The 19,500-nt window shown below is 53.7% G+C and overlaps 7 protein-coding genes across 7 annotated transcripts; 3 read left to right on the top strand and 4 right to left on the bottom strand.

The window, feature by feature from the left end:
- Nucleotides 1-701: 701 nt before the first annotated feature.
- On the bottom strand, nt 702-3,612 carry MRS44_012564 (uncharacterized protein; the record flags this gene model as incomplete). Its single annotated transcript, XM_065618838.1, has 4 exons — nt 702-2,774; nt 2,833-3,210; nt 3,266-3,367; nt 3,490-3,612. The coding sequence occupies 4 exons, from the start codon at nt 3,610-3,612 to the stop codon at nt 702-704; spliced, it is 2,676 nt and encodes an 891-aa protein (XP_065474910.1).
- Nucleotides 3,613-7,002: 3,390 nt separating this feature from the next.
- Nucleotides 7,003-8,177, top strand: MRS44_012563 (mitochondrial 54S ribosomal protein uL5m; the record flags this gene model as incomplete). Its single annotated transcript, XM_046269437.2, has 3 exons — nt 7,003-7,247; nt 7,306-7,999; nt 8,052-8,177. The coding sequence occupies 3 exons, from the start codon at nt 7,003-7,005 to the stop codon at nt 8,175-8,177; spliced, it is 1,065 nt and encodes a 354-aa protein (XP_046132985.1).
- Nucleotides 8,178-8,444: 267 nt separating this feature from the next.
- MRS44_012562 (uncharacterized protein) lies at nt 8,445-9,089 on the bottom strand (the record flags this gene model as incomplete). Its single annotated transcript, XM_046276111.2, has 1 exon — nt 8,445-9,089. One exon carries the CDS (start codon nt 9,087-9,089, stop codon nt 8,445-8,447), a length of 645 nt encoding a protein of 214 aa, XP_046132986.1.
- A 2,734-nt stretch (nt 9,090-11,823) lies between these two features.
- MRS44_012561 (uncharacterized protein) lies at nt 11,824-13,468 on the top strand (the record flags this gene model as incomplete). Its single annotated transcript, XM_065618837.1, has 6 exons — nt 11,824-11,830; nt 11,939-11,969; nt 12,161-12,216; nt 12,324-12,354; nt 12,417-13,188; nt 13,238-13,468. The coding sequence occupies 6 exons, from the start codon at nt 11,824-11,826 to the stop codon at nt 13,466-13,468; spliced, it is 1,128 nt and encodes a 375-aa protein (XP_065474909.1).
- A 433-nt stretch (nt 13,469-13,901) lies between these two features.
- MRS44_012560 (uncharacterized protein) lies at nt 13,902-14,563 on the bottom strand (the record flags this gene model as incomplete). The annotated part of the gene is made up of 2 exons (XM_065618836.1): nt 13,902-14,254; nt 14,317-14,563. 2 exons carry the CDS (start codon nt 14,561-14,563, stop codon nt 13,902-13,904), a joined length of 600 nt encoding a protein of 199 aa, XP_065474908.1.
- A 482-nt stretch (nt 14,564-15,045) lies between these two features.
- On the top strand, nt 15,046-15,454 carry MRS44_012559 (uncharacterized protein; the record flags this gene model as incomplete). Its single annotated transcript, XM_046281122.1, has 2 exons — nt 15,046-15,151; nt 15,225-15,454. The coding sequence occupies 2 exons, from the start codon at nt 15,046-15,048 to the stop codon at nt 15,452-15,454; spliced, it is 336 nt and encodes a 111-aa protein (XP_046132989.1).
- Nucleotides 15,455-15,798: 344 nt separating this feature from the next.
- MRS44_012558 (uncharacterized protein) lies at nt 15,799-18,437 on the bottom strand (the record flags this gene model as incomplete). Its single annotated transcript, XM_046269439.2, has 3 exons — nt 15,799-15,955; nt 16,010-18,201; nt 18,306-18,437. 3 exons carry the CDS (start codon nt 18,435-18,437, stop codon nt 15,799-15,801), a joined length of 2,481 nt encoding a protein of 826 aa, XP_046132990.2.
- Nucleotides 18,438-19,500: the final 1,063 nt, after the last annotated feature.

Raw genomic sequence — 19,500 nt, 5'->3', positions numbered from 1 at the left:
TCTACCCACGGGGAGGGCTATTGGGAAACGGCCTCCCTGTTCATGTAACTGTGTATAAGGAAATAGACAAACGTGATGCTACAGAGTTTCTCGAAGGATGTGATGTGGAAGCATGGGAAATGGTCAATCACGAGGAATGAAACATGTTCAAGTAGTCATATTAACTGATCATGAGCCTCTTGTAGTCTCGCCTCTCTCATTGCCTTTGCGTCTGTCTCTATGTGTGCGTGTGTGTGTGTGCGTGTGCGTCATTATACCAACCCTCTCAGGGTAACCTTCGATGAGTACAGACAGATGTCCTGTGATACCACGTCCATCCAAAATGCCTTGCTAGAATCTTTTGGCTTTTTTTCTTCCTTCCAGGCTATGTAGGTCCTCGGCCAAACAAGAAAACAGAGAGAAAAATGCAATTCCGCTCTTCTTTCGTCCGTTCAGTCATCACGTACCCTGGTGCTCATTTTCCTCCCCTTTTACGCCTTGTCCAACTCCATTACAGTCCACCAGGGCGGTGCGTCATCTCGCTCGCTGGCAACCATTCACATCCGAGGCCTTTGCACTGTTTCCTTTTTTAAGCCGACAACTCCTGTTCCTATGCGTGTGTATTCAAACATTGCAAAAAAAGTCGTGATTTCGTGTGTGTGTTGATGTCTTGTTGCTTCATGTTTTTCGGGGTCGTTTGCCGTCATCAAGAAGCACGACGATTACATCACCGTGCATTCTCGCTCTGGTTGAGGGTTGTTCTTGTTCTTGATCTTATCCTTGGACTTGATTCGCTTATGGCCATGCTTCCCACCATGCTGGTGGTGATGGTGATGGTGATGAGGCTCGGCCTCTGGCTCAGCAGATGCATCAGCTCCATCGGTGCTGCTCTTGGACTCCTTGGATAGCTCCATGGTCAAAACACCTGTGGAATTGGCCGAGGACATCCCAAGAGGATTGGAATCCACCTTGAGATCTGCCTTGGGGTCAGCCCTGGGGTCCACCAAAGGCTCCTTGCTTGGCCGCATGAGCCCTCCCAAGCGGCTCATTGAAAAGCTGATACGGTTGTCGCCGTTCTGGCTGCTTGGTCGACTCCTGTTGACCTTGGCGAACCTCGATGCCGCGCGAGACAACCTGGATGCCGTAGATTCTTCGTTGGGTGTCACGGCTGGAGAGTGAGAGTTGGGGGTTGGAGAAGTCGAGTCCGTCCAGACCACGCTAGGGCGACGAGAATCTCCGAGGAGAGATCCCTGGTGGAAATCTGCACCCTCACCACTCCTTCTAGGGGGGCGTTCGCTGTCTGAAGAGAGTCGAATGCTCGGTGGCTTGCTGGGATATAGCTGAGAGCTCTCAATGGTTGGAGTATTGTCAAAGTAGCTCTCGTCCTGGCCCGAGATTCCCAGTTGGTTGCTTCGGGTTGGTGTGGGAGGCAGCTCGATGCTAACCTTGGACTCGTTATATGATGGCGGCTCAGTTTCGGTGTCGTCGACAGAAGGAGGGGCAATGTCGACCATTGGTACGATCTGATAAAAGAGCAGATACGGCATCTCTTCTCTCAGGGCCCTCTTGATGTCGTCGACGTAGGTGACACGGTTCTCGATCTGTAGGTCATCGAACTTGACCCACTGAGCCTCCTCGTAATCCGGGGGAGGATCGAAATTATGCCGCCGGTTATCCTTCAGGAGCTTGGGGGCAACTCTGGCGAACGCGATGTAGTGTCCACTTTGTAACGAATCACCACGATGGCAGATGACGGATTGAAGAACGAGCTTGTACTCCATGTTAAGGACATTCGATTCCTCCTCCGTCTTGATCTCGTCAGCGAGCATAAAGTGCGGGAGCCTGAGGCTGTCAGGTATATCGATGAAGGTGTTATGGCGCTTGGGGTGACCCGACTCGGTCATGGCATAACGTTTGAGGCAGATGCCTACAACTGGTCGTTGGTCAAAGGTCAGGGCAACGTCAACGTTGTTTCGGGGCTCAGAGCTTGTCAACGCATGCCATGCTACCATGCTTGTCAGTGCTTGTATCGTGGGAAACAGGGAGGCAAACTCACGAATAAGTCTGAAAAATTGCCACGCAGGGATTGTTACGGCCTTGACCACAGTCGAGCCCTTTCTCATGGCCTTTTGGAGTACCGTGATATTGTCAGGGGTAGATGGACGACCCTGCTCATCGAGAACGACACGCTGGATAACACTTGTTGACCTTGCGCGAACGGATGGCTTGCGCTCCTGTGCTATTTCGATGGTGGTGACTTCACCCACCTCCTCATCATCAGGAATATCGCCATCTTTGATCTTGACGTCTTGACCCCCAAAAATCGGTCCTTTCTCGGCGGTGGGTGTCCTCTCGATGGGAGTGATAGTCGTCGGGGAGGCAGTGATAGGTGTTGATGGTTCGCCCCTTTCCTCGGTGATGATCCGAATCGTATCCCTGTGCTTCAACGTTGGTGGCTCGCTGTAGCTCCTATCTTCCACGCCGAGCTTCTTCCCATCTTCGCTGTCTCGCTTGACGTCGACCTGGGCGTTGAAGTACTCCTCGAGACAATCCTCCAACTTGATTCCCTTATCTTCGGGATCCGGGGGTACGGCAAGGTTCAGGAGACGTTCGTAGACAACCTTGTGGTCGTCCTTATCCTTCTTGCCTTGGTGGAAAAGGTCGACCTGCAATGAGAGGAGGGGTAGCTGTAGAGTTTCTGTGATGAAAGCAAAAGCTTCCGAAGTATCTTGTTGCTCTAGCATCCGAGCATCTGACCAGCCACAGTCAGCCAAGGCGTCCTGGATCAGCTTGGTCTGCACGAGTTAGCCGAGTCTAATTTAAACATGCGGGATGGGATGCGCCTCAGCCTACCAGATCTGTGTGTACTAGCTTTCCAGTCCTCAGCATGTTTACCCACATGCGCAAGAGAGTGACGAGCTTATTGCGGTTGTCTTCCTCGGGAAACTCATTCTTGAGCATGCACTCAAAAGCGTCAAGCTTGGCAAACATGGAGAAGAGCAGGGCGTCCAAGTAACACGTTACGTTGCCGCGATTCTCGGCACCAACCATTTCCACGCTTGGGTCGTAAGGGGTGATGATGCCAGCTGCCGCCTTCTGTTCCATGTCGATGAATTCAACCGTCTTTTTCGGGTCGTGGTCGGCGAACTTGGTGGCCATGATGTCGTTGATGTGGTCAGCGGTGACATTTGTTATGTTGAGCTCGTCAAGCCGTCGTAGAATCTCCTCGACCTAACGGATTGATGTTAATGAATCGGCTCTCATAATCGCAGGGGCAGTTCCGTACTCGTGCTGTGTCCTTTTCCTTCTCTGCATCTGCTTTGGCGCCTGGCTTGGCATTGTCTGTCTTGAACATGGCCATGAAGGCGCCTGCAGAAAGTGGACGAGGCTGTCCCGCAACTGGTCAGCAAATGAGTCCAAAAGGATTTGTCCCGTGGCTTTGGGCATGCTTGACGTCGTGACCAAGTCCACCGCCGCGAGACATGGCCATTGAGGGCATCTCGAGCATACCTTGTTCTTGTTGGCGTTGTCAGAGGTTGCTGGTACAGGCGGCGCTGGTGTTGCCAACTTAGATCTACGGCCTGCGCCATTCTTGTCGCGCAAGCTGAGGAATTTCCGAGGGAACTCCTTCATGGTTGCTGGATGTAGTAGAAAAGAAGGGTGTGATTGTGAGAGAAGATCGGGTGCCTCGTGAGGTTCAGCGAGGTAACAACAGGCCACAAGCCTTCATTATCGGGGGCGCATCAGTCGCAGGCGATGGTTGAGGAGGGACGGGAGGCGGCTCGGTGCGACGCGCGCGGTGAGATGGATAGGTTAATGTAGTGAAGGTGCGATAGATGAGTCGGTCAATGTACTGGTCGCTCGAAGACGAGAGGAGACGGGCGAGGAAGAGGTTGGAAGAGTTATTCAAAGCAGAAGAAAGCAGAGAAAACGAAGCGTGAGCTGAAAGACCCGACGACGGGAAGCAAGAGGGGGAAGCTCTACCTCAAAAAAGGCCGTGGTTTCGGGTTCGGAGCGAAGCGTCAGTGGCCGAATAGTTAGGAAGGTACCTGTACCTGCCCGGTTGACCTACCAAAATAGAAGGGTTTCGAGGACCAGGACCCAGTGGCGGGGGCGGGACGGCGGCCCCTGTCGGTACAGCAGCCCAGGCGACCCCTGTTAGGCTGTGTGGCCTGTGCCATCCACACCTCACTTCAGGTTCCGTCAGAGGTGCAGTGCCCCTGTGGGTTAGGGGCGCAATCGCAGTCATTTCCATCGAGGGTCTCGGTGCCGGGCCTCAGGGCATCCGACAAGCGCGCTAGCTCTCTCTCTGCGTGCCAATACAATCCAACGGCGCTGGCCATGAATGGATTGGATGGGCGATCCTGACCATTCCGACAAGCGCTCGTGGGATCGGGAAGCGAAAGCGAACCCGTAACCTCCCAAACGGCCACCTCGCAGGGTCCGACGAGCTAATGTCCAACGTGGAAGCTGCCAGGTGATTTGCTTGGATGATTTCTTCGCGGGAGTCATCCATCACATTTGACCGTCCGGGTTTGACGTAGCATCATGCATGGGAAAGAATCTTTAAAATCTTTGTACCGACACGGCGGTGTAAGTAAGCAATCCGCCTTTTGACTTTTCATGATGCTATTGTGTGTGTTTGTTTTGCTTGATTGTCAGTCAGCAAGGCAGCATCTCGTAGTTTCTGCCTTGTCTAACAAGAACAAGAACTCAAACGCCCACGCAACGTCCTTCGTCACCCGTTCACTATCAATCACAACCCCACGCTGCCTTGGGAGGGCTCTGCTTGATTCCACCGTCATCATCTTGCGTGCCCCTCAGAGCCTCTGACATCCATCCTGCCCCTCTTTCAATCTTCAGGGTCCAGTTTATTACCGCCTGGGCGTGCAACCCTGGCCATGACAGTCATCATCCATGGACTCTTGACTTGTGACCTGGGCCGGGATAGGATAGTCACGCAGCATTCAGACGTTGAATCGAGCAAGAATGGATCTATAATTCGTAACTGTGACACGTATGCAGAGTGTCTTGTGCCAATTTACCGGAATAAAACGTCCCCAACAAAGAGAAGAAAATTCTGAAGCCTGCTAGGCAGGCGGCAACTCCGTCCACCATCCAAGTTGCATCCACCCCTTGCACACACCACTACGGCCTGGCCTTGCAGCGTACTCGCAGAATTTGGCGATAGAATCAGGTTCATTATCGGTTCAGCGGGAGTCCCCATCCTTTGGGTTGTCGTAGATGGTACGTGCACGCCAAGGCAAGATCACACACAACGAGAGGTTACGAGTACCATCGAGATCCGCGCATCCATCACCAGACCAGACCGCCCCCGCGGGTGTTTATCCCCGTTGAGGGTTTCCCAGGCCCATCCGATAAACGTATGGTTCTTGATGCCAGTGGGTTGGGCCAGCATGTACCCAGTACATACCTACCCAATAGGTAGGTAAAAGCATGGGCACGTTTAGTCCAGGAAACTGAGGGTCTTGATGAGCTTAACTTACAGGAAAGGTATTAAATGGCCTCTGCGAGTACTGGTGACGTAGGCGTACTGATATATTGCACGCGTTTGCACATTGTCCCTGACAAAAAGGTCGCATGAATTGCTTTCATGGTTAGCCTCCCGAGGTTCTCTACGGTTTCCAAGCCCCATGTTTCCACTGGGAAAGCTAAGTTGTGACAGTCAGGATCATCATGAGAACCTCGAACCTACAGTACCTATAAGAAGGACGGCTTTCCTCCAACTCTCTCGTCATCTTCCTTTCCCATCAGTACCAACCGGGGACTTTGGCGTAATATGATAGTATTTGTCCTATTTGATTGTTACCTATGATGAAAACTTGGAATGGAGAGCTATCGTGCTTCTGCGCATGATCTTTAGTGATCCTCTGAAGTAACCTGAGGTCAATACCTTCAGACGAAGTTTTACATTCAATAGCATCAAGTGAGGTCACCAAGATCAGCTACCGACGTTGTTCTTACTATCGGCACCATAACTTGCCCGTTTTCAAGAAAGTAATACATTTCATGTTGCAGAGCAAAGGATAGAACACGCGCCCAAAAGTGTTACGAGCACACCCGGGTTCTTGTCGCTCACCCGATAAACGTATGGTTCTTCCTGTGGTCGGGCCGCCGTAGAAACCATGCCCGGTTGTTAACGGGGACGGGGAATGAGCCGGCCGGTTACTTGGTCCGTCCGAATCGGGCTGTTTCCAAGCAGTTCTATCTATCATATCGGTCTGTGTCGGTCTGTATTGTTGAGTAAAAAAAAAAGAGATGGAGTTAAATTGGGTCGACGGACCCGCGGACATCCCGCGCCCAACTGCTTGGGTCCGCTCCGTGATAACCCCATGCCAATTGCAGCATCTTTTTCGGAGTTTGGGAATCCGAATGAGAGCGATTGAGCTGTTTCGGACTGCGGGTTTCTTACGGCCCGACACTTGCACCAACACTAGCGAGGGCTCAGGAGACTTGACCCTTCTAGTTTTCGTACAGTACAGTCGGGTGTAAGCTTTGGTCCAGAACGAGTCGATTGGTGGCTTCGTAAACTGACCATCTAGAACCTGCATTTTTGCTGTGTTCCTAGATCTGGGTCAATGAGGGCAGATCGGTATCTGGAAAAGTGGTGAGATGATCAAGAGTGAGGGATCAGATTATTCAAGTCACATGGTGCGACAATACATTCAAGATGGAAAGGCTGAGCTGCCAAAGCTCTTCGGGCCAACGTTCTCGAGTCGAACCACCATTCAGCTGGGAATAAATTAGACAAGCGAGATGATTGATCATAGGCTGGAGATACGCGTATCAGTGAAAAGCAATTGCCCGTCCTGGCCAGCAGCCGTTGATGACCTTGAGGTGGTTTAAGAGGCGACGCCACAGTTACACACACCAGCCACACCTCCCGCAAACCAAGCCACATGTGGCTCAACTGCGGCTAGCCGCTTAGATGGAAATTTCCAATCCACGCGACAAACTCCCACCTCTGTCGACAAGCAATTCCATCCTGCCGAATCCGACACCATGGCCACGGTCCGAGAAGGAGCTCGCTTGGCGAGCTCATTGGGGCGAAGGCAGATCCCTCTGCGAACTGTCCCCCTCTGTGCGAGGCGGTTCGCCTCGACAGAGGCCGAGAAGCCCTCATCTGCTCTTTCAGACCTTGACTCTGCGTCGTCCTTTGCGACAGCCCCTCCCGATGAGGCGGCTCTCAAGGCCTTCAATGAGAAGGAGAAGACTAGTTCTAGGGACAGGAAGCTTCCTGGTAACCGGTTCGTGCCTCAATTGCTCCCCGCGGCTTCGGAATATGTACTAAGAGCCCCTCCATAGATACCAGTACCACCCTCCCAAGTACTACCGAGGACCTCTCCACCCCGTCCAGATGCCTCTATCCTCCGACCCGACTGCTCGAGACTTCGTCCCTGGACCTTTCAACTTTCCCCGGCTAAAGCACACCTATGACAGCACAATTGCCCCGGATCTGATGACCCTCACATACCAACACACACCTCCCGGTACTGAGCCACCGGTCTCCAACAAGGGTAACTTGAGAGAATGGGACGGCTCCTCACCTTATCATGAGAACCGACCTCGCCGAGGACCTCGTGGTGGCGGCTCTTCAAGATTGGGCATAATCGAGCGCCCAATTGCCTGGCACAACATCCCCGAGATCGAGTCTGTCACCATCAACTCGTTTGCACCCCTCGGTGCCCAGAACAAGGAGTACCTTCACGTTTGCCGAGCAGTTGTCCAGGCTATCTCGGGAGCTTTTCCTGAGGTGACTCGGGTCAAGCACGGTGTTGTTCAGTGGGGTGTCCGAAAGGGCGACAAGACTGGTTGCAAGGTGACGCTCCGTGGTGGTGCGGCCTATGAGTTCCTCGACAAGCTCATCACTCTGGTTCTGCCCAAGATCAAGGACTGGCCTGGTATCAATGCGACCACAGGTGATAGTGCGGGCAACCTGGCGTTTGGCCTGCGTCCCGCTTGGATGGCGTATTTCCCCGAGATCGAGTTCAACTACGATGTAAGTCTGAGAGAAACCCTTATTCTGACTGATGGTCTAATCTGTGGCTTAGATGTACCCTGCACGACTGATGCCCGGTTGTGATATCTTCATTAAGACGACGGGAACCTCGGACAGGCAAGGTCGTCTGCTCCTGGAGGCCTTGGGCTTGCCTTTCTACGGCAAGGCCACACACTAAGTCACGACAAAAGGAGTCACTGTTGGATGTTGAATTATGAGGCAAGCATCATCTCCGAATGGTTGATATGTAGTATAGACCATGTACCAAGACAAATGTATCATAAGGGCATCAAAATCCGGTTTTCAATTGCCTGAACTATTCTGAACTTTTCCGACCTTCCTTTCCATCTATCCGCATCTACCCGTCCGCGAGATGCTCTAATGCAACGCCTAACTCCGTCCCAAATGCATTTCGTTCATCATGTGTGGATATAGCTGGCGTCCTTTACGCCGCCTTCTTGATCTTTTCCCGTAGGCCGTTGACGACCTCGTCAACAGCCTCCATGTTCGCGGCGTCAATCTTGTCGGTGGCGTGGCCCTTCTTGGTCAATTCCTCGGAAAAGACGTCCATGGCAGGCTGATAGTTGCGCACCGCCGAGCTGAGGGCATACACGGCCTTGCGTCGAACCTCGTGATGCTCGTCCTCGTGGGTGGCCAGATGCACGAGCATGGGCAGGCCGCCCATGGCGAATAGCCGTTCCTGTGTGCGCTCGTTGTTCTGCACAGCGGTGCCAACGCACCAGGCGGCCATCTTGCGCACCTCGCGCTCGTCGTGCTTGAGCTGTTCGAGCAGCGGGGTCCACAGGCTGAGGTTGGCAATATTGTTTGCGTTGTCGAGGTTCTCGATGAGTTGCTCAAAGTTGTCAAAGGCAATGAGCTTGTCATCGAGGGTGACCTGCTCGGTGTCGTTCGATGTGATGATCTCCATCGAGGCCTTCATGAGGTCGGCGTCCGAGGGGCCGCCCATGAGCGAGGCCATGAGCTCTGGGGTGAGGTCGGTGGTGGGCCGCGGGGCATTGGGATCGGCCCTGGTTGTGTCGGAGTTCTCGATGCTCCATTTGAGGAGCTCGTTGAGGCGCTTGTCATCCATGATTGTGTTGATGTATAGACGTTTGTTTTGTTTTTGCTTTTGAAAAAGTTGTGCTTGTAAATGCAGAGTTCTTGGTGTTTAATATCTTTGCTGGGATTTTCAACTTGACCAACCGTGATGATTAGAATTTGCCCATTCTGGAATCTTCAAGAAGACTCTATTCCGTAAAAGGACTAGCGTCGGCGCAAAATGCTTGCTTCAGGAAGATTCGATTCTCCGACCCCCGATAGTCCTGGGGATCCTCGGCTTGATATCTTCACCGCATAGTGCTTGAATAACCTCACGATAGCTCTTGCGTGTTGCTCAAAGACTACTTTCAGGCTCCCAGGGCTCTCATAGTATCAGTGTTTTGGGAGCCAACGCAATTCAGGGGATAGTGGTCCAACGTGGCAAGGAAAGATTTCATCATAGCTTCCCCTCCAGCTCAGCCAAATTGCCCCACCTTGGCCATGTTGCCCCTCATCGCTGCTTTTGCACCCGAGCTCGAGTGAGCTGAAAGCGAAAACGAGAAACGAGAGCACAAGAGAAAAAAAGAAGCGAGGGCAAATACAACCTTGGAGACGCACACAACCCTCGACGTACTCCAAGGACTGTAGGTGGCTGGGTTGACGCGCGTCTATCGCATAGCGCATAGGTAGCAATTCATCTGCCTGGAAAATACGAAAGGGTCCCCGAGGCTGTAGCTGATGGGTAGTCCTAGCCGTGGAGGATAACTGCAGCCTGGTGGGAATTTTCGCAACCGCAAAGGCACGCCGAGGCCAGCGGAGTTACCGTTGTCTAGGAGCGAAGCTATTCCGTCTTATGGCCTAGCTGACTGGCCACCAGCAGGGTGGATTTCCCCGGTTGGCTGGGTCAGGGGGCGATGCAGGGGTCATAATGAGGAATGGAAGATTTGTTGGGCCTCAAGAGAAGACGAAGGGCTTCTAGCTCAGGGGGCGAGGCAATGGAACGACGGTGAAGCTGTTTACAGAGATGAGATCACGCACAGGCCGTCCCAGGGCAACAGGCGGCACGCGAGGCAAAGGCTGGGAGCTCAATTCGGCGGATATGATGCGCGAGAGGACCCGAGATAAGCGGAAGTCCGCCACGATGAGGAAGGCATCGATCGGATGGACTCGAGAAATAGGAGGCGCGCAATCTGTGGTTGTCCGCAGGAGGGAGTCCCCAGGAGTGGAATTCGGATGCCTGCTTGAACCAGTCGGAACGGGTGGGTGAGCTTATTAGCTGAACGGCGAGATCCACGCGTCTTCCATCGTTCTCTCGGGTGGCTTGTAGTTCGTCAGCGGAGATATCAGTTGGTAGGTATGGATTAGAAAGACAGCTGCCTCCGCGTAACTGGGGGCCTGGAGGAGGAGGAGGACCAGGAGCGGTTGCAGTTAATTAGCCGCTCGTGCTAATTATGGAGTGGGAACGCGGAAACAGGAAGCTCTCCGGGAACCGGTTCGACCTTGGCCTGCGGAGTCCAGCCTCCTTTTCAGTCCTGAGCGGTGCTGTGCTGGGACTCTGTTGATATCTGATGGAATCCATCAGCACAAGGCTCGAGATGATGATGCTCGAGGCTGTGGTGGCTGGGGCTGACTAGGGGCGTCCCCCGTGCTGAGTCGGTCTTGACTGCTAAGAATGGTGCCATGGCAATCTTTCCCCGGATGCCTGATAGAGGCTGGCTGGCATGTTCCTTGACGAGACGGATGAGTGATAGAGGAGGCTAATCGTTTGGTGCAAATAGCCGGCTGCTTCAAAGGCGCATGGAGGCTCCGGGTGGCTCGCCGGGAGAGAAGCCAAGAAAGGTAGAGAGAAGCCTCAAAGGCTGCAGCATTAAAAAGTTCCCTAGCTGACGTCGCCATCCAGCCCGCGTGGCGGTGGATGCGAGGTTGTGCTGACGACGTCACCTTGTGCATCAAAACGAGCAGAGATAAAAACCGTGATCCGGCCACGGAAGGCGGGCCGTTGAGGTTTCGGAACGACGAGCATATGCGAGGCTGTTGGAAACATTGGTAATAGAAGCCATCTCCATCTCACAATCACCGTCACATAAGCGAAGGTAGGTCCAGATCCATTTCATCATCTCGTCAGTGCCCCCCCAAGGTGGTGACCGCAAGACGGGAGCTTCCCCCAGCCACCGCTACAACCTGACCGGACGTCCACTGCAACCACAACCACTGGCAATTGGATCAACCTGCTGAGAGCACATCAACCTGGCCAGCGCACTCACTACCTACCTGCGCTACGGCCGCCACGAACCAATCAGTAAAAGCGGCAAGCAACTCCCTGGCCGTCGTGGTTTTTCTGCCGCCCTCCTCCCAGCTCTCCAGCGGGCTCCAGCGGGCTGCCGTGCCTCGTCTGCCCAGGTCCTCTACCCGCTTCTGGCAGGCGGTCTCTCCCCCTTGTCCCCAAAGTGTCCACCTCAGCATTTCGGGGCCCGCCCACAACTTTCTTGTGACAGCGTCGCCCGGCGATACTTGTCTCCTTTCCCCCTCCCCCATTCATTCTCCGTCCCATCCTCTTCCCTCTCCCATTCCATTCAAACCACTACTTCTCCTCATCTCTTCTACCCCCCGACCTCCGTCTCCTCTCATCAACGTCTCTTTTTTTCTCGTAAGCCTTCCGATCTTGCAGCCTACTGACTCGCTTTTGTCTTCTTGTTTCTTTTTTGCCTGCTTTTGAGCCTTCTTTTGAGCCTGAGCTAATCCCGTTTCTGGACAGCTTTCCCATACACACACCGTAATCCACAACCATGGAGGGTACGTCGCATCACGTTCGCGCCGCTGCATCGCCGCGCCTGTTCAATCCGGCACGAGCATCGCGGGAGTCATCTCTGGACCGTCGCTGACTTTGTTTCTCGTGTACAGAAGAAGTTGCCGCCCTCGTCATCGACAATGGGTAAGCTCCCCGCGTGTCCCGCCTGTCTCACCGACCTCTCGCCTACCTCCCCGCCTCCTCTCTCCCCCTGGCCCAGATGCCACCGCATCGTCCGATGCCCGACAACGGCCTCGACGTCGATGCATATGGACTCGCGGATGGAGACTCGCTCAAAGCAGCCGTAATGTTCTCGATAGCTGACTCGATGCTAGTTCGGGTATGTGCAAGGCCGGTTTCGCCGGTGATGATGCTCCCCGAGCTGTTTTCCGTGAGTACCCCACTTCCCAAGTGTGCCACGCCCAAAGGCCTGATATCGCATCCCTTGGGCGCATGCACCACGCAAAAACGAACAGCCCTGCTAACCTCGCACTACAGCTTCCATTGTCGGTCGCCCCCGTCACCATGGGTAAGTTTGATATTTGCGACGCCTCCTGCCGCCTCCCGTGGCCAGCAACTGACGGAGATCAGTATCATGATTGGTATGGGTCAGAAGGACTCGTACGTTGGTGATGAGGCCCAGTCCAAGCGTGGTATCCTGACCCTGCGATACCCCATTGAGCACGGTGTTGTCACCAACTGGGACGACATGGAGAAGATCTGGCACCACACCTTCTACAACGAGCTGCGTGTCGCCCCCGAGGAGCACCCCGTCCTGCTCACCGAGGCTCCCATCAACCCCAAGTCCAACCGTGAGAAGATGACCCAGATTGTCTTCGAGACCTTCAACGCCCCCGCCTTCTACGTCTCCATCCAGGCCGTTCTCTCCCTGTACGCCTCCGGTCGTACCACCGGTATCGTCCTGGATTCTGGTGATGGTGTCACTCACGTTGTCCCCATCTACGAGGGTTTCGCTCTTCCCCACGCCATTGCCCGTGTCGACATGGCTGGCCGTGATCTTACCGACTACCTCATGAAGATTCTTGCTGAGCGCGGTTACACTTTCTCCACCACCGCCGAGCGAGAAATCGTCCGTGACATCAAGGAGAAGCTCTGCTACGTCGCCCTCGACTTTGAGCAGGAGATCCAGACCGCCGCCCAGAGCTCCAGCCTCGAGAAGTCCTACGAGCTTCCCGACGGTCAGGTCATCACCATTGGCAACGAGCGATTCCGTGCTCCTGAGGCTCTGTTCCAGCCTTCTGTCCTGGGTCTTGAGAGCGGTGGCATCCACGTCACCACCTTCAACTCCATCATGAAGTGTGATGTCGATGTCCGAAAGGATCTCTACGGCAACATTGTCATGGTATGTTTTGCAATATTGGTATCGGTGGTCATTTCTAACTCTTGCACAGTCTGGTGGTACCACCATGTACCCTGGTCTCTCCGACCGTATGCAGAAGGAGATTACTGCTCTTGCTCCTTCTTCCATGAAGGTCAAGATCATCGCTCCCCCCGAGCGAAAGTACTCCGTCTGGATCGGTGGTTCCATTCTTGCTTCCCTGTCCACCTTCCAGCAAATGTGGATCTCCAAGCAGGAGTACGACGAGAGCGGTCCCTCGATCGTTCACCGCAAGTGCTTCTAAGGTGTGTATTTCGCGGAAGCGGCGTCGGACAGTAAACTGACTGGTATGACAGCAAAACGACCGACAAACAAAAACCTCCCACTCGCGCAACGACGACAAGATCATGGAGGTGGCGGCCGGTGCAGAGCCTTGGGTGGTTGGCGCGCATCATGGTCGAATCTCATATTTACGAAAAGTTTTTGACATGGTCAAGAAGGTGGGCGTTGCGCTTGCTATGAAGAGATGTGATGGCCCCTTCAGTGTAGTTGCGCGTGTAATGCGTGCCTAGGGGTAGAAGCCGAGGTTGATCATACAAATACTTTTTTACTTTCCGCTTAGAAATGTTGAAATCAAACGAGGTGATGACATGATGGTGCTGTGTCCGGCTAGTGAGCAGATCCATGTTCGACGAGTAGATATCAATTATCATGAAGGGAGCACTCATGAGCAGTCGTCATGTTGATTTGTCTCGAGTATCATGTAGCTCTGAGACATGGTCAACGGCTTGGGCATGATGTGCAGACGTGCCCTCCCCATCTATAGGATCAGGCGTGGCCAAGTTCTCGGCGGCAGCAACAGCGGCCTTCTCCTCTTCAAGCTTCCTATACTTCCTCCGGCTCTTCTTGGAAGCGCTATCTGCTTTCTTCTTCTTAACCTTGCCCACAATTGCTGATCGACTCTGGTCACCGTTGTGGAATTCGTCGACCCGTTGGGCTAGGAGTTCGCGGGCGTGCTTTCGGTTCTGGTCGCGAGAGCGAGTTGCTTGCGACTTTACGACGATTCCGGTAGGGATATGTTTAAGCTGTACTGCTGAATTCGTTTTGTTCTATCATGAGCGGTGACATATTAGCTATCTGTTACTGGATTACTGGTAAGGCCCATGGGCTGGAGTAGAGAAGGGTGTTGCATAGTGGGCGTTTGTACAATCTTTTGGCCGCCTGGACCGCTCCCTTTGACGTATGATTCTTCAATCTCGGACTCTGGTGGAGGCTTCGGTCGTGGAGGGAGAGCTTTGGCAAGCTGCGCAGACTTAATGGTAAATGTACGGACGGGTGATCCGAAGGGCGAGAGGGCGGCGCCCAAGCGGAGGGGTCGGAGAAGAGTGCTAAACATCATGATGATTCCATTTCGTAGCTCTTTAGTAATCAATCTAGAGAATTGAGAGAGGCCAATTCCTCAACAATGTTGTTGTGTACGGCTAACAAAGCGAGGGGTTCGTCTTGAGTCGACGTTGACTGTGGGCGGACAAGGCTGCGTCACACAACTTCCCGTCGTCGCCTGTGCCACGAGGCAAGCCACAGCCGCGGCCACTGCCACCCGCCGTGCACGGGGAAGGAAACTAACACACCCACCCCTGTTCCTTCCGCAGGACGTGAGAGGCAACCAAATTTCAGGAGCGTCGGTGCGGTGAGTGGAGGCCCTTCCCTTCCTCATTCGATTCCCTTTCTCCTGGATTTCATTTCCTCGACCTTTAAAGCATTTAAACCGCGACAACGACTACAAATTGAATTTTAATCGCTTGACGACGACGATCCTTGGTACAAATAAATACTCGCACGCGCAAATAAACTTCGACCTTCCTTTTCCAATTCGACATCATGGCGGTTCTTGGAGCGTTCCGAAAGTGGTTGAGCCTCAAGCAGTACCAGCTCGAGGTGACTTTTAGCGTCTACATGTTTACGCCCTGGGAGAAGTTCTTTTTCAGTAGGTTCCCTATCAGCATGACTCCTAGTGCTGTCCATTCTTGCGCGTGCATCATGAACTAACCACCCCCAAGGCTCCATCGTCTTCCTCCTCTTCAGCCTGACCTTTATCGCCGCCTGCCTCTACCTGCCGCACCACATCTCCTTCCTGCTCGGCCGCGCCTGGTACTACATCAACGGGGAGCACATTGACGTCGCCGAAGCCATGCACGAGGTTGTTAGGGACATTTCGGCGAGCGCGCTGTCGGGGACCGCGGCCGACGTGACCAAGGAGGCGGCCGAGACTGTGGTCAGGGAGCTATAAGTGCGGACATATCTTGATTACTTGAGAGTGTCTTGTGAGGAGATGGAAATGCGTTCCTTGGAGACTACGATGCATGGAGATCCCGCTCGGCGGATGTTTGTTTGGCGTTACGATATCATGGATACGGATCTACAACACCTTGGCCAATAGATGGCTTAATGATAATACACATTACACCCAGTTGCTTGTGCAATTTGCGACTGTGGGCATGAAGTTGCCCCTGAAATGCAACAAAGTGCGAACATGCTGGAGGGTGGACATGTTGGACGAAGCGAGCCCCTGATCGACAGCTGATCACGAGGAGTCACGATTTGTTTATGACATTGCAACAATTATTGCTATTGCTACGAGTCACTAGGCACTTGAAGATACTCCTGAGAGAAGGCGTACACTCTGACCGAGCTGTCCTCTCCTGCGATAGCCAGCTCGTACGCCCGATCTGAACCCTCTCTAGCGACAGGTCGGAAGGCAAGCTGAAGCACAGCCTTGGGCAAGCAGAAACTAAGATGTCAAGTTAGCAATCACATCTCTGGAGGGAGTTTAAAGGGTTCTTACGCTTCGCAGGCAGGCTTCTCAACAGCATCTGTCCCGTCCTCCTTGATCAAGTACAGGTTGAGTCGGCCAAGCTCCGTGCCAACCGCAAGGGCAAACCTCCCGTTGACAAGTTGGGGGATAAAGTCGACAGATGTCACGGGTGAAGCACACGGGATGGCGGCCGCTTGTGCAAACTTAAGCTTGCCGTCATCGCCAGGCTTGGCCGCCCAGATGCGGACCTGCTTGTCACGACCGGCCGTCGCAAAGACGGGTGCTGTAGACGGGGCGGGCGCCCACGCGGCGTCGAGGATCATACGGGTGTGACCCTTGGGGTTGATCTGGAGGAGCTTGTATGCTGCTTCGTCCTCAGGGGCGCGCTCGAAGACGGCCCACTGGCGGTCACGGCCGACGCTCAGGAGGAACTGGTCGTCGACAGAAAAGCGGAGACGAGTGGCCGTGAGGGAGTGCGCTGTCAGGGGCGGCCGGAGCTCAGTCCAGCGGTTTGTCTCGAAAAGGCGGATGACGGCGTGGTTGGTAGAGCTAGCCTTGCATGCGCTGGCGACGAGAGATCCGTCATGGCTGGCAGCGAGACACGAGATCTCGTAGCCGTGGCCGTAGAGCTTCTCCGTCTCTGGCCAAAGGGTGTGTCGAGAGAGTGTCTCCTCAAAAGGAGGATGCTCAATCTCTAGGTATGACTTCTTGACCACTGAGGCTGGATCCATGGCATCACGATCACGGTCGTCGATGGGCTGGATTTCTTGGTCATCCTCCACGGCGTCAATGGCCTTGTTGGACAAGCCTAGCACAGGCATGTTGGCGGCGTCCGGCATGCTCTGGACATCAACACCGCCACCGATGCCTGCGAGACGGTTAAGCATCGAAGCAACAGCCTTGGGTTCGCTAAAGACTCGCATGAGCTTCTCGTCAGCCCCTGACACGAACTGAGAGGCTCCGAGGGAATCGATGCAGTTGAGGTCGTAGCCGTGGATCTGGGGTCTAGACATCTCGTGCCATGTCTCTTGCCCTGGCCTGTTCCAGCGAGTGTGAAGTCGTGTAGTTTGGTCTGAGCTCGTCGACAGGAGATAGTCGCCATTCTTGGCCCATGTAATACCAGTGACGGCTCTTGTGTGTCCTGTAATGGCAATGCAAGGTCGCCAAGAATCCTCTGCAGGGACATATTCCCAGCGCCTCCAGCTACCGGTGCGGCCGAGACAAGCAACAGACTTGCCATCGGGAGACCACAGACCTGTCCAAAAACCGCCAGTGCTTCCAGTAGCTGTGGTGGCGCCCTTTTCTCTGCTAATCTCGCCGAGTCTCGCCATGCTAACCCAGATACCAGAGCTCGGGTCCGCCTCCCAGATTGCGAGCGAGTTATCTGCCGATGTGGACAGGAGTTGCAGCTTGCCGTCATCCTGCCTCCTCCAACGGGCACTGTAGATCCAGTCCTCGTGTCCTAGGAGCAGAGCTTCGAAAGTGACGGAAAAGTCCTTTCCGGCAGACTTGAGCCGGTGAGCCTTGTTTGAGGGAGATTTTCCAGGGAGATAGGCGTCGCTTGATGGGTCGGAGCCGCTGGCTGCCATGGCGGGTAGCTCTTTGCCCTGGTGTATCCTCCAGATACGGATGTACTTGTCCTGACTAGCGGAGGCGAGAAGCAAATCACTCTCAGGGGCGGATGTCTCCTTGGCGAAGCTCAGAGATCGTATCCAGCCCTCATGACCCGTCAAGGTCGCCTGAACCTCGAATTTGATTTGTTCGGCCTTGGCCTCAGCCGTAAGGATCTGGACGATATCTCGTGTGCCAGCAGACGCCAGGACAAGGACATCTCCATCTTGGTCGACATGGCTGAGTGAAAGACAGAGGGGAAAGTACTTAGGGGCAGTCTTGATGGTCTGAAGCAACGCCAGCTGGTCGTTTTCAACGTTCCAAATCTTAATGGAGGCATCTGCACTTCCAGTTGCAATCAGCCATCTTTGAGACCCCTCGACTCTGAGAACGGTGATGCAGTTGATGGCACCGGCATGCTCAGAAGAGGTCTGGATGGGCTTAAAGTCGTATCCAGCTTTAGAAGCCTTCCATAGAATCAAGGTCTTATCGTCTGAACCTGTTATGAGGTATGTGTTGGCGTCCTCATCTGTTTCAGGGAGGAAAGCCACAGCCTTGACGGTAGTTTTGTGTCCGCTCAAGAGCGTACTGACTCCTTTTGGAGGATCCAGCTGTATTAATACAAGTATTAGCAATAGTACATTATATAGAACGCCTTAAAGAGGGAAAATCAATGAGATGTGCCTTTCAACGTCAAGGTGACTCATGTACTCACCGAGGGCTGCCACAAAGCAACATTAATATCAGCTCCAAACGCAAGGATCCCACTCCGGCTCCAGTCAGCAACGGCCGTCTGTCTGTTGGCCCCCGATGACAGGTACTCGACCGACACTGGCCTCGTGCCCATCTTGATCAGAAGCGTCTTGTGGTATTGCGAGGAATGAGTCTGAAAAGTGTGAGCTCCTCGAATTCTGATTGGCTGTAGACACCAGAGGTTGAGGTTGGGTGAAAAAATGGCCGTGCCTGCTTATGTAATTCTTCTTTCTCTGCCTTTGAGTGGCTTCTCCCTCAAGCAACCACCACAAACGACGACAGAAAAGCAAATAACCAACGTTTCTTCTCATGGAGGCTCAAGTGGGCACCTTGAAAAAATCACCACGTTTTTTTCTTTAATTCTACCTCGCTTTTCTTTTTCTCTTCCTGGCTGAATGAACCGTTGAGGGAACCTCAAATTTAGTTCAGGCGGAAATAAACGGTCCGAGACGTCGTTGTTGCCCAATCTTACCTTGCAACACCACACACCCATCACCAAAACACATCGTGGGAGCAAGGCTTTTTTTCCACGCGACAAAAGCAAATACGAAAAAGTAAAAAACACCAGGCACAACGGTCGCCCCCGGCCGTTTCCCTTCGTTCAAATCCGTGACAGCAACAAGGCCAAGACCGTCTCTTCCAGACTATCGCCACCATGGCCGAACAGTCTAGCCTCGCCATCACGGTCGAGTTCTCGTCAGTTTCACCTAGCTTTTTTTCTCTTCACTCCTCCTCCGCCTTTATGATCTGTCACTCTCCCCTGCTTCACCTCTCGTCTCGTCGAGCCACCCCTATGCACCCGTCATTTCACGAGTGTCCACCGGGCTTTGGGAAGCCTGTCCCTGAAGCCAACACTCTCTCATCTCCCACCTTGTTTTTGCCCCGCGGATAACTCTGTTTTTTTTTTCTTCTGTAATCTCCTTGGCCTCGTTGCTTTTTCCTTCCTTGTTAGTAGGGTCACTAGCTAACCTTGTCGACCTCAGTGGCGGCCTCGAGATGCTCTTCTCCGACAAGCGGCACCATTCTCTTTCGATACCTGCAGTGACCCAGGAGGGAAAGCCTGCAAACATTGCATATCTGATAGACCATTTATGTCAGAACGTCATGCAGGACTCTCGGAAGGACCTCTTTGTTCTGGACAACCACCTGTATGTCTC

Source organism: Fusarium solani (assembly GCF_023522795.1).
Source record: "Fusarium solani strain SB1 chromosome Unknown bctg00000008, whole genome shotgun sequence".
Taxonomy (NCBI): Eukaryota; Fungi; Ascomycota; class Sordariomycetes; order Hypocreales; family Nectriaceae; genus Fusarium; species Fusarium solani.
This window is presented reverse-complemented; position numbering and strand designations above follow the sequence as displayed.